Consider the following 12,267-nt stretch of genomic DNA (forward strand, 5'->3'; position numbering starts at 1 on the left):
GTGTACCAGTGCTGCCTGGGCCACGCTGGAGCTACCAGAATCACTTGCACCCTGACCTTGCGCACTTTGAACAAGACCTTGTACACAAGGGGGAAAGGTGTAAAATAGTTGACTCGTCCATGGGAGTAGGAAGGTGTCTGTGAGAGAGCCCGGAGAGCAGCCTTGGAGGGAGCAGAAAGCTGGGTATTTCCGAAGCTGCGGGAGGCAAACAGGTCGACCTGGGGAAACTGCCACCTTTGGAAGATGCATACAGCCCGGGGATCTAGCCACCAGTGGAGGGAGGCTAGGATCCGCTCCGGGATGGTGACCACCAAGTTCAGGCTGTCCCGATCCGGGCGATAGACTGATGCCAGCCAAGCTTGTAACGGGTGGAGTCGAAGTCTGGCGTACCTGGTCACTTATGTGCAGGAAGTCACGTGGCCGAGAAGACTCAAGCAGCTTCTTGATGACAAGGTTGGGAAGCTCTGAAGGCTCCGGATGAGGGCCACAATAGACTGGAAACAAGTGTCCGGCAGGTGGGCTCGTGCCTGCACGGAGTCTAGAACCACCCCGATGAATTCTATTCTCCGGGTCGATTTTCCCACATTGAAAAGGAGGACTAACCAACGAAACGTGTCCGTGACCAAGCAGAAGTGGGACTGCACCTGTTCTCTGGTGCGCCCATGGATAAGCCAGTCGTCAAGGTAAGGGTATACCTGCACACGCCCTCGACGAAGGAAGGCCGCCATGACCGCCATACATTTGGTGAACACTCGGGGGACCGTGGATAGACCGAAGGGAAGGGCCGTGAACTGATAGTGTTTGCAGTTGACCACAAAGTGGAGGAAGTGTCTGTGCACCGGATGAATCGTTATGTGGAAATACGCGTCCTTCATGTCAAGGGCGGTGTACCAGTCTCCAGGGAAGGTATAATGGTGCCCAAGGAGACCATGCAGAACTTCAACTTTACCATGAACTTTTGAGTCCATGCAGGTCCAGAATGGGGCAAAGCTCGCCCTTTGCCTTGGGGATTAGGAAATATCGGGAGTAAAACCCCCTGCCCCTTAGCTCCCTTGGGACCTCCTCGATCGACCCCATGGCGAGGAGCGTTTGAACCTCCTGAATAAGGAGTTGCTCATGAGATGGATTTCTGAAGAGGGACGGGGAAGGAGGGGTGGGAGGGCAGGGAGGAAGAGAATTGGAGAGAGTATCCCACTTCCACCCTGTGGAGGACCCAGCGGTCCGGGGTCATCCAAGACCAAGCAAGGTGGAAATGGGATAAACAATTCAAGAAAGGGAGGCAGGATTCTGAATGAGGTCTGGTATGCCATCCTCGGGTGTCCCTTCAAAAAGCCTCTTTTGAGCCAGATGAAGGCTTGGTTGGGCCCTGGCCTTGTCCTGACGGGGGGCTGGAGGACTTCCTCTGCCATTACGTCCCTGCTGCCTATAGAAATCCTGCCTTGGCTGAGGAGGATACGGGCGCTGTGGCTGCTGAGGCTTGAAGGGTTTCCGCTGGCAGGCGGTGTGTGCATGCCCAGGGACTTCATTATTGCCCTTGAGTCTAAGGCTTTGTAGCCTTGAATCTGTCTTTTCCGAAAACAGCCCTCTCCATTAAAGGGGAGCTCCTGCAGTGTCTGCTGAAGTTCTGGTGGTAGGCAAGATGCTTGCAGCCAGGAGATACGCCTCCTGAGGACAAAGTACGTGCAGCAGAGTCTGCAGCATCCAGTGAGGCCTGCAGCGAGGTCCGTGCCACTGTTTTGCCCTCTTCCGCCAAAGCCCCAAACTCCTCTCTGGACTCAGGAGGTACTAACTCCTTACATTTCAGCATGGAGTTCCAGGATTTAAAATTGTAACGGCTCAGGAGCGCCTGCTGATCAGCGTTCCTGAGCACAAGTCGCCCCAAGGAATAAACTTTGTGCCCAAACAAATCAAGGCGCTTGGCATCCTTCGATTTGGGTGCTGGGGCTTGCTGGCCATGCCGGTTCTCTCTCGTTCACTGATGCCACCACAAGCGAACAGGGCTGTGGTTGGGTGAACACATAGTTATAACCCTGTAGGGGACAAAGTATTTTCGCTCCACTCCCTTAGCAGTCAGGGGGATGGACGCAGGTGTCTGCCAGATTGTTCTGGCGGTGGTTTGGATGGTCTGAATAAGGGGTAGAGTGACCCTTGATGGAACTTCTGCGGACAGAATATCCACCACTGGGTCCTCCACCTATACCACCTCCTCCGCCTGCAGGTTCATGTTCCACGCCACCCTGTGCAGGAGGTCCTGGTGGGCATGGAGGTCTATCGGAGGGGGACCTGAGATTGCAGTGCCTGCCACCTCCTCATCAGGGGAGCAGGAGGAGGAGGCCGCAGGGGGAAGAGGGTCATCCAGGGCCTCTTGCGGGGCTGTGCCCGGCTGTCCTGTGCCAGCTATCTCAGGGCCTGGACCAGGAACAGGTGTTGGGGGAGGTCCTGAAGTGGGGAGGGAAGCCGCCACCGTCTCCATGCCTCCCAGGGCGGGCCGACTGGCAGTAGCCTCTGGCACTCGTGGCTTGGACGGGGCTGATTGAGAAGCCCCAGACGGAGCACCCTGGGCCTGGTGGTACACCCAGGGCATCCAGAACGGCCACTGAGGGGGCCATTGAACGGCACCCTGCTCCTGCGCTTGCCAATGCCCAGCCCCTGAGTCCAGGCAGCTATGGTCAAAATGGCAGCTTTCGGAGAAACGCAACCCCACTTCCGATCCCGAAGAACGAGAAGTGGAACGTGAGGGCCACGGTGGTGCGGAGCGGATCTGCGTCGGGTCACATCTGTGAAGCGAAGGGGAACGGTGCTGCAATGCTGGGGAGCGGTGCTGGGACCTGGACCGGTACTAGGACCTGGAATGGCGCCTGGATCTGGACCTGGGTTGAGATGATGACCGGCGGCGAGAGCAGTGTCGGGTCCGGGATCTGCTCCTCGATGGCGATCAGCAGGCAGATCGGCGCCACAACCGGGACTGGTGCTAGGAGTCAGAGCGGTGCCACGAGTACGACCGGCGCCACGAATGAGAACGGTGGTGGGACTACGAGCGGCAGCGGAAGTGGGAATGGTGCCAAAAACGGGATCAGTGCCATGGCTCAACTGACGGGTGGATTAGGGGCGGCTTGCCTCGGACGGTGCCGCACGTACAGGAACCAGTGCCTTGGCATGAGGCTGAGGGGATGCCGATGCTGTCATGGCAATAAGATCCCTTGCAGCAACAAAGGTATCCGGGGTGCACAGCAACTGGACCTCAACCACGCTGCGTGTCGGGAAGTCTAGAGGCACCGGACTCAATGGCTCTCCCCTCAGGGCCAGTGTCAACAGTGCCAAAGCCATAAGCTGTGCCCCTAGATGTTCCCCTGAGGGATGAGTCTCCATGGGTGGTTCCAGGGAGGCTGGTCTCTGAGGAGGCAGGCCGCCCTTTTCCGGCTTCCGGTGCCGCTTCTGGCCAGGAGAATGGGAGCAGTGCCAGGCCGATGAAGTCAGTTGTGGTGCCGAGGAGCGTCGGTGCCGCGGTTCTCGTTCAGAGTCGAACCACGGTGCAGCTCCTACCGCTGCCATTGGGGTGCTGCGCACCAAGGCGCTCGGTGCTGGATCTTGGCATGCCACAGGAGGCTGAGGACTAAGAGCCGCCTCCATGAGGAGCTGTTTTAAATGAAAGTCCCACTCCTTCTTAGTCCGGGGATGAAACCCTTTGCAGTTCCTGCACTTGTCTGCTTGATGAGACTCCCCCAGACCCTTCAGGCAAGAGTCATGGGGGTTGCCTGTTGGCTTAGGCTTAGAGCAGGAACCGCAGGGCTTGAATCCTGGAGCCTTGGGCATGAGCCCAAGAGAAAAATCAGGCAGGAGGGGAAACCCCCCGCACCCTCACTAATACTAACTATAACTATCAAGAACTATAACTATTAACTGAAAACTATTAACAATAAACTATGCTAGGGAGAGTGGAGAGCAGCGAAGCAGAACTCCACAGTTCCAACGATCGTCATGGGCAGTAAGAAGGAATTGAGGAGGTGCTGGGTTGGCTGAGGTACATTTCAAGTGCCATGAAGGCGTCACTCCAGGGGGCTCCACAGCCGACCCACTGGGCGTTGCTAGGGTAAAAATTCTCCGACGGCCATGCACGCGGTGCATGCACACCTAATTGGAATCGATATGAGCAAGCACTTGAAGAACAAAGTGGCAGGAGACAATCAAATTACAGCAGAAATGCTAAAAGCACTTGATACCATCAACCTAACAAAACTGACAGAACTGTTTAATGAATTCTGAGAAAAAAGGGACGACTCTGACCAGTAGAAACATGGAGTCATTGTCAGAATATCCCCAAAGGGTGATCTCACTGACTGTAACAACTGGAAAGGAGTTACTCTACTACTCTTTGTTGTAGGGAAAGTCTTCTGTGGTGTGATACCACACAGGATGAAAGAGACAGTGGATCCAAAGCTTAGAAAAGGACAAGCTGGATTCAGGTCCAAGAGATCCTGTGTGCATCATATATTCACGTTAAGGACCATCATAAGAGAAGTTGATAGTAATGAATATAAATCAGAAGATATCAATTTTCTACAATTCCTAAGGGAAGCAGAGGGACACCAGGAGAAATCTATGGCCAGCAACAAGGAGTTTTTAAGCTATACTAGAAACAAAAAGAATCCTAGTAGTGGTACTTGTCCATTACTAAATAGAAAGGGTAGAATTATCAATAATAATGCAGAAAAGGTAGAAGTGTTCAATAAATATTTGTTTTGTATTTGTGAAAAAACAGATGATGTAGTCATAACATATGATGATGATAACACTCTTTCCATTCCACTAGTATCTCAGGAGGATGTTTAATAGCAAGTACTAGAGACTTTTTTTAAATCTGCAGGTCCAGATAACTTGCATCCAAGAGTTTTAAAAGAGCTGGTTGGGGAGCTTGTTGGACCGTTAATGTTGATTTCCAATAAGGCTTGGAATACTGGGAAAGTTCCAGAAGATGAGAATAAAGCTAATGTGCCAATATTTAATAAGGGCAAATGGGATCACCTGAGTAATTTTAAGCCTGTCAGTTTTACATAAGAACATAACATAAGAACATAAGTGATCTCTCTCCTGCCATTAATACATCAATCCCAGGCTACAGAATGGTGTGGATGACATGGGACTCGATTAATAAAGAATTAAAGGGAGGTTAATACAATGAATGCCAATCAAAATGGGTTAGCAGAAAATAGATTCTGTGACACTAACTTGATATCTTTTTTTGATGAGATTACAAGTTTGGTTGAGAAAGGTAATAGTGTTGATATAATATACTTAGGCTTCTGTAAGGCATTAGACAATTTATTTAAAAACTAGAATATAAAATTAACATAGCACACATTAAATGGATTAAGAGCTGAGTAACTGATAGGTCTCAAAATGTAACAGTAAACAAGGAATCATCATCAAACAGGTGTGTTTCTAGTGGGTTCCCACAGGAACTGGTTCTTTGACCTATGCTCATCAACATTTTTATCAATGACCTGGAAGAAAATATATCATCACTGATAAAGTTTGCAGATGACACAAAAACCGGGGAGCAGTAAATAATAGCAGTAAAGAGGATAGATGTAACAAGAACCTTTTAATGTTCACATCACTTAACTTTTAACTTTATTCGAAATTTGCATTCATAGACCAGGCTTAGAGTGTAAAGTTTCTAATATAAAAACATTCTAATATGTGTTTTATTAATGTAAATATTTCAGTGTGACACAGAAATTCAACTAAAATCTGGAAAAAAAAACCCAATAAACTTCAGGTTTTTCACAATTCAGGCTGGATAACTACTTACTTCTTAATCTCATACTTATTTGATATCCACATCTTTCATCAGCTGTCCCACAAGCCTGAAAAAGCCTGTGTGGTCTGGGGCTGCCCAGCCCCTGTTAGGGAGAACCAGAGCAGGAAAAGTTCCTGGCCTTACTGAAGCATCAGAGGGGCCTAAAAGACACCGCAGACACCCCCACATATGTACAAAGTGCTGTATAGGAAGTGGGAGGCTCTTGTGCCCTGCTATCGCCCAGTAGGGGGACTGGTAGCTTCCAGCTGCTGCCTCCACAAAGTTCTTTACAGATGTGGGGGGAAATAATATAAGATTGGAGGAATGGCTACTTGATTCTTCCAGAAGCTTACAGGAGAAGGAGGCAACTGCCTCCAGCAAAGACTTCTCAAGGTAAAGGATTCCTGGAGACTTTTGGGGTGATATGGTCATACAGGGAACACAGATGGATGGATAACATATTCGGTGCCAGAATAATTTATTTTAAAATATAATACAAAGATCATCTTATTATCCTAAAGATGGTAACCTCAAAAGATACAAGTGCTAGCTCTGATTTTATCTTACATTATATCAGGCGGAACATGGAAAGATGCTAGAAAGTAATATGGTTTAGGTCAGAGGTGGGCAAACTACAGCCCGTGGGCCACATCTGGCCCACGGGACTGTCCTGCTCAGCTCCTGAGCTCCCGGCCGGGGAAGCTAATCCCCCGCTCCTCCCCTGCAGCGCTGCTGCCGCGCCGCCAGTGCTCTGGCCCGCTGCTCCTCCTGGGCAGCGCAGGTGGCGTGGCTGGCTCAAGTGGGGCTGCGAGCTCCTGCTGCTCAGAGCAGCATGGTAAGGAGGTGGGGAGTGGGGGGGAGTTGGATAAGGGGCAGGGAGTCCCAGGGGACAGAGGACAGGGAGCGGTTGGATGGGGCGGAGGTTGGATAGGCGTGGAAGTCCCAGGGGGCTGTCAGGGGGCGGGGGTGTGGACGGGGTTGGGGCAGTCAGTGGACGGGGGGGGTGGTTGAATAGGGGGTGGGGTTCTGGGGGCTGGTTGGGGTGGGGGATCCCAAGAGGAGGCAGTCAGGGGACAAGAAGCAGGGGGGTTGGATGACTCAGGGGTTCTGAGGGGGGCAGCCAGGAGGCAGGAAGTGGGAGGGGGTTGAGAGGGGGTGGGGGCCAGGCCGTTCGGGGAGGCACAGCCTTCCCTACCCAGCCCTCCATACAGTTTCGCAATCCCGATGTGGCCCTCGGGTCAAAAAGTTTGCCCATCCCTGGCTTAGGTGAATCTTCTTAGTAAGTACAGCAAATGGACATTCTGCATAAAAATCCACTTCCATTGGGATTCTTACATTTTTAAATTTAGAATTATGTAAATGTTAAAAAATGAATTTTCTTACTAGCATCATGTGGCCGCCTGGTTGCCGAAAGACTCTAGCAGCCCTTGTAGTGTGTTCTACAGCTTCCTTAAAGAACACCATTGAAGTCTGGGGAAGCAAAAAAGACAAGCTCACTTTAATAAGAAAGCAGCTGCACATGGCAAGTGATATTTACAGTAGGTAAGTAAGGGGAAGGGGCTATCCCTGGGAAACATACCAACAAGAACTGGGAGAGACAGCTCAATTCCCATAACTAGAAAAGTTATAATAGATATTTATTTCTTTTCCTTCCTATCCTCTTGACTGCCTCTCTCAAAGTCACTTACAGAGATCCTCATGCTGCTACCCATATTGCCACTAATGCGCTCTGTCCATTCTACCCAACAATACCCTACTCAGTTTGCAAAAACAAGTGCTATAAATTACAATCTGCTCTCTGTTACAGTGGTGCAGCCCCAATGAAGTTAATTAGCATTATAACCATGTATGTGAGAGCAGGATTTAGTGTCATGTGGGACAGAGTGGATTTACAGTAGTGCAGAAGAAGATGGACTATCTGCAGTGGGGACAACCAAAATGACCAAAAATCTCTTGCTCCTTGACTCTCCTCAGTGAGCTTCGAGGTCAGCAGAGGGGATTACTTTTTGGGAAATGGAGGGAGATGAGGTGGGGAGGGAAGTTTATGGAAGTATCACTATATGAACCAGTGAGGTAGTCACTAAAAACAAATTGTTAGAACTCCAGAAGATCTTAGGCAGAGATAGTTAACTAGTTTATATAAGGCACCAAACCTTTGCCCCAAATTTTTATGATTTAGTAAAGCTTTTCTCCTCATTATTTTTCAATTTTGTGCAGCATCAGGGCACAATCCTGATCTCACTGATGTCAGCGGTAAAATTCCTATTAACTGAAATGGGGCCAGGATGTCACCCCTGAGCTTGGGACAGGAAGCAAATTCACTGAAATACTTTGTGAAAGACTGTAATTCTGGCCTGATCAGAAGCAAAAAATAGACTTGCTTAACTTTTAGTTAATGAAGATGTTTGTGTGGAAATTTCCTTGGTTTTTGTTTTTTTTTTAAAATGTGTTGAAACTATTGTGGGGATAGCAACGGTCTATGGGGAACAGGGAGGCAACATCTGAAAATAGGAGCACATAGCAGAGTTAGACATATCTGCTGACTTCTTTGGGCAGAAATAAAACTTGTGATGATGATTAGCCAAATAACTTGTCTTCTGATTAATTTTTAAATTTAAAAAAGTAGCCTGTGGCTGAGATGTGATGCTAATATAGTGTTTATTATTTTGAAAAAATATATACTTCAATATATTGTATATACTTCTGTCCGTACCAGTATGCAAGTAAGTATGCAACTATTAATTTCAACTTGAGCATATCTGCAGGCAGAATTTGGTCTGTATACCATATAACAGCCACAACGCAAGCTGATGTCAATTAAGTTGATATTTACCCCTTTGCCTGTTCTCACTAAAAAACTCTGGTCTACACCCGGCTATCTCTTGCAAGTAATATAGCAACCTCCTCCTATCTAGCTCTAAGCCTTGCTCTTTTCCCTTCTCCAATCAAAATTCAATATGCTACAGCTAAATTATTCTTCCTTGCTGTCCATGTCAATTGTCTCTATCATTCAATTTATTCTAGTTCCTTATCCTCACTTTCAAGACTCTACATGTTGCCATCCTACCCTACATCTCAGCACTTATTTCTCCCTATTCCTCTTTTTATATGGCACTCTGCCAACCCCACTCTCTTTAATGGCCTCAGCACTGCTTCTCCCCTAACAGCATGCTGGGAGCTTGTGGGAAGCTCTGCTCTACAGCATGCAGGAGACACGAACACCATATACAAGTCTGACAAATCAACTCCAACTATGGTGTAACTATATCAGTGTACCTCTGAATTTGGGGAACTCTGCACTGACATGTACAGAGATGTGAAGGCAGACTTTGTGCTATGGATCATTGGCAACAATTCAGTCTGTGAAATTCTCTGGTAACACTTTTAAAGTGTATTATTACTTATTAAATTAATAAGAAAAGAGGTCCTATTTTAAGGCTTTAAGAGACATTTCATTAATAGTGAGAATAGGAAAGTAAAGATAACTCCTTTACGACACTGTAAAACTATTCTGGTGACAAAAATAATGAAATGTTGTCCTGCATTTTTCATATAATGTTGTCCTTTGGCAACATTAAACATTTATTTAACATTAAAAATGTTAAATTAAGAAAGGCTAGCATTGTTTAACTTTCAATTCGGGAAAAGGAGGGATTTTTTTTAAAAAATACTGTTTTAATTTAAAATCTAGTTTTGACATTATTTCTCGTCTCACTGAGTTGATTCATAATGAGTGGTTGGTAGAAAGAAGGATAAGACCACATGCCATATGGTAAGTAGTCTTTGAAATTGGAGACTAAACTAATGGAATACTTTTTCTTATGATAGCTTCTATGATTTAGTGGATTTCATATTATTCTTTTTGAGTAGGGAGAGTTTAACTTTGTCTAGTGATAGTCAGTAACACACATTTCAGAGTAGCAGCTGTGTTAGTCTGAAGCTTTTCTGTCGCAAAATTGCCACCCTTAAATCTTTTACTGAGTGGCCGGAGAGGTTGAAGTGTTCTCCTACCGGTTTTTGAATGTTATGATTCCTGATGTCAGATTTGTGACCATTTATTCTTTTATGTAGAGACTGTTCTGTTTGGCCAATGTACATGGCAGAGGGGCATTGCTGGCACATATCACATTGGTAGATGTGCAGTGAACGAGCCCCTGATGGCATGGCTAATGTGATTAGTGATGGTGTCACTTTAATAAATATGTGGACAGAGTTGAATCGGGCTTTGTGGCAAGGATAGGTTCCTGGGTTAGTGTTTTTGTTGTGTGGTTGCTGGTGAGTATTTGCCTCAGGTTGGGGGGCTGTCTGTAAGCGGGGACTGGTCTGTCTCCCAAGATCTGTGAGAGTGAGGGATCATTTTTCAGGATAGGTTGTAAACCTTTGATGATGGGTCAGTAACACAGTTACTATAACAGATTCGTTGGTGAGAGACTATTTATTTATAGGCTTATATTGGTGCTCATCATATAGTACCTGTGTGTGTCCCATACTTTAATGAATTTATCTGCACAGAATCCTTGTGCCATGTTCCAGAAGGGAAACTGAGACCAGAGAGAATAAGTGATCTGTCTAAAGTCATCATGGAAGTCTGTACCAGAGCTAGAAATAGAACCCAGATCTCCTGAGTCTCAGTCCAGTGCATTAACCATAAGATCATCCTTCTACTCTTACCAACTGAAACCAATGATCCCAATGAAAATAATAAAACACCAATAAGTAGCTCGCCTGGACTACATTTTCAAATAAAACACATCTGTGCACCCGCCATGCTTGCAAAACTCACACTTGCGTACTTCAATACTCACTGCTCGCAGAAATCAAGTAACTGGGTACTATAATCATTATCCAGATTGCATGTACAAATGTAAACTAGGTATATTATTTTTTTATCACAACTTACATGCCTATACTTGAAAAAACAGCATTTTGGCATGCTCAAAATATTTCTAAAATGTTCTCTTCAGAATTTTAGTTTAATAGCTACAGATAACAAGCCATCTGTTTTCTATACCTTAGTATTCATTGAATTCATTTTCATTTGGAATTCTTCCAAGACAGAAACAAGTTTTTTATAGTTAGTGATATTTTGATAGATTTTACTTCCAAGAGATGTGTTCATATCCAGAAAATCCACAAATATGGTAGACTCCTCCATCAATTTTTCTTTGGTCCATGTGATCTATTAAAAATACAGTTCAACCTATTAATCTCACTATTTTATATGTTAGAAAGCAATGTTCACTGCTGCTCATAAATCAAATGGTAGTTCTGCCTATTATTGTTTCCCCACAGTTCTCATTATTAGACCCTCATTTCAGTTGCTCATAACTTTGCCATATTTAACTGTTTGGATTGAAATTGTCCATACTGGATATCTGTCTAATGATGATTTTTTTTTTTAATTTTCAGCTAGAAGGGTCCAGCCATTTCTGTGAATGAAATCAGGGAAAGTACATTATTTTTGTCATGTTAAATTGGTGACCTTTTCTTCTCAAAGATCTAGCGCCTCCATGCTTTGGAGCAGGAACTTTAAATTTCGCAGGTGGTGTTGTGTCAAGGATTTACCTTTTCCTGTTACTTTAAAAATCCATCCAAATTTGGCAGAGTTATAAATCTCTGAAAAATCTCAGGTTGCACTTGCTCAGTAGAATTTAGAAGATAAAATCTCTGAAGATTCCATCCTCAGTGAACATGCTCCAGCCCCTCAAAGCTCCTAGCACTGACAAGAGTGTGCACATGATATCCTCACAGAGTGAAGGAGCATGCCTGTAAATGCTTCTCTCAGCTTTTCTGTGATAGAATAGGGTGAGACACCAGAACTGAGAGCATGAAGACTGTCTCTCGTGTGCTCTCAATGAGGCCCTTTCTGGCTGCCATGCAGTGTTGAGAAAGAAGAGGCCTGACTGGACTGTAGAAGAGACTAAAGTCAGACCAGGGAAGATGGAAAGAAATAGGTTAGGACAAGGATCCTAGTGAGACTGGGACTGGGCGGGGGGTGTGGGAGGAGGGAACGTAACTCCCTGGGGGAACCAGGTGAGGAAGTTTGAGACTGGAACTGATTGGACAAAGACTGGGACAAAGAGCTTGTGGGGAGAGGGAAAACTATGACTGGCTGTGCAAGCAGATTAGGAGCTGGGGTGGAGACTGAGATTGGAAGCTGGTGAGGAAAATATGGGTGGATGACTGGGAACCAGTTGGCAGTGGGAAGAGGGCACTAGGATCAGACAAGATAATGGAGGAGAGATGGGGGCTGGCTGGACAATAAAACCGGGAGCCTTTGTATGTGTTTGTGTGTGGGGGTGTGTGAAACAAGGGTGGTAGGAAGACGGGACACAGATGAGAATCCAGGCTATGGGGAGAAGAACTGAGGCTGACTGGGCAAAGGGCCTGGGACAGGTTGCTGTGGGGGATGGGAGACTGAGATTAGATGAGGACCTCATGGAAGCAGACTGAGAGCCAGTGGGGGG

General features: G+C 46.5%; 1 protein-coding gene across 1 annotated transcript in view; it reads right to left on the bottom strand.

Moving 5' to 3' along the window:
- Positions 1-12,267, bottom strand: part of DNAH14 (dynein axonemal heavy chain 14) — a 514,964-nt gene that overhangs the window by 139,915 nt on the left and 362,782 nt on the right. Inside the window, exons 54-55 of the mRNA XM_043543588.1 lie at positions 10,812-10,979; positions 7,184-7,270 (exon numbers count right to left, since the gene is read on the bottom strand). Of these exons, the coding sequence (XP_043399523.1) occupies positions 7,184-7,270; positions 10,812-10,979 (255 nt within the window). The remainder of the gene's footprint in view (positions 1-7,183; positions 7,271-10,811; positions 10,980-12,267) is intronic.

This window comes from Chelonia mydas, chromosome 3 (assembly GCF_015237465.2).
Source record: "Chelonia mydas isolate rCheMyd1 chromosome 3, rCheMyd1.pri.v2, whole genome shotgun sequence".
Classification (NCBI taxonomy): Eukaryota; Metazoa; Chordata; order Testudines; family Cheloniidae; genus Chelonia; species Chelonia mydas.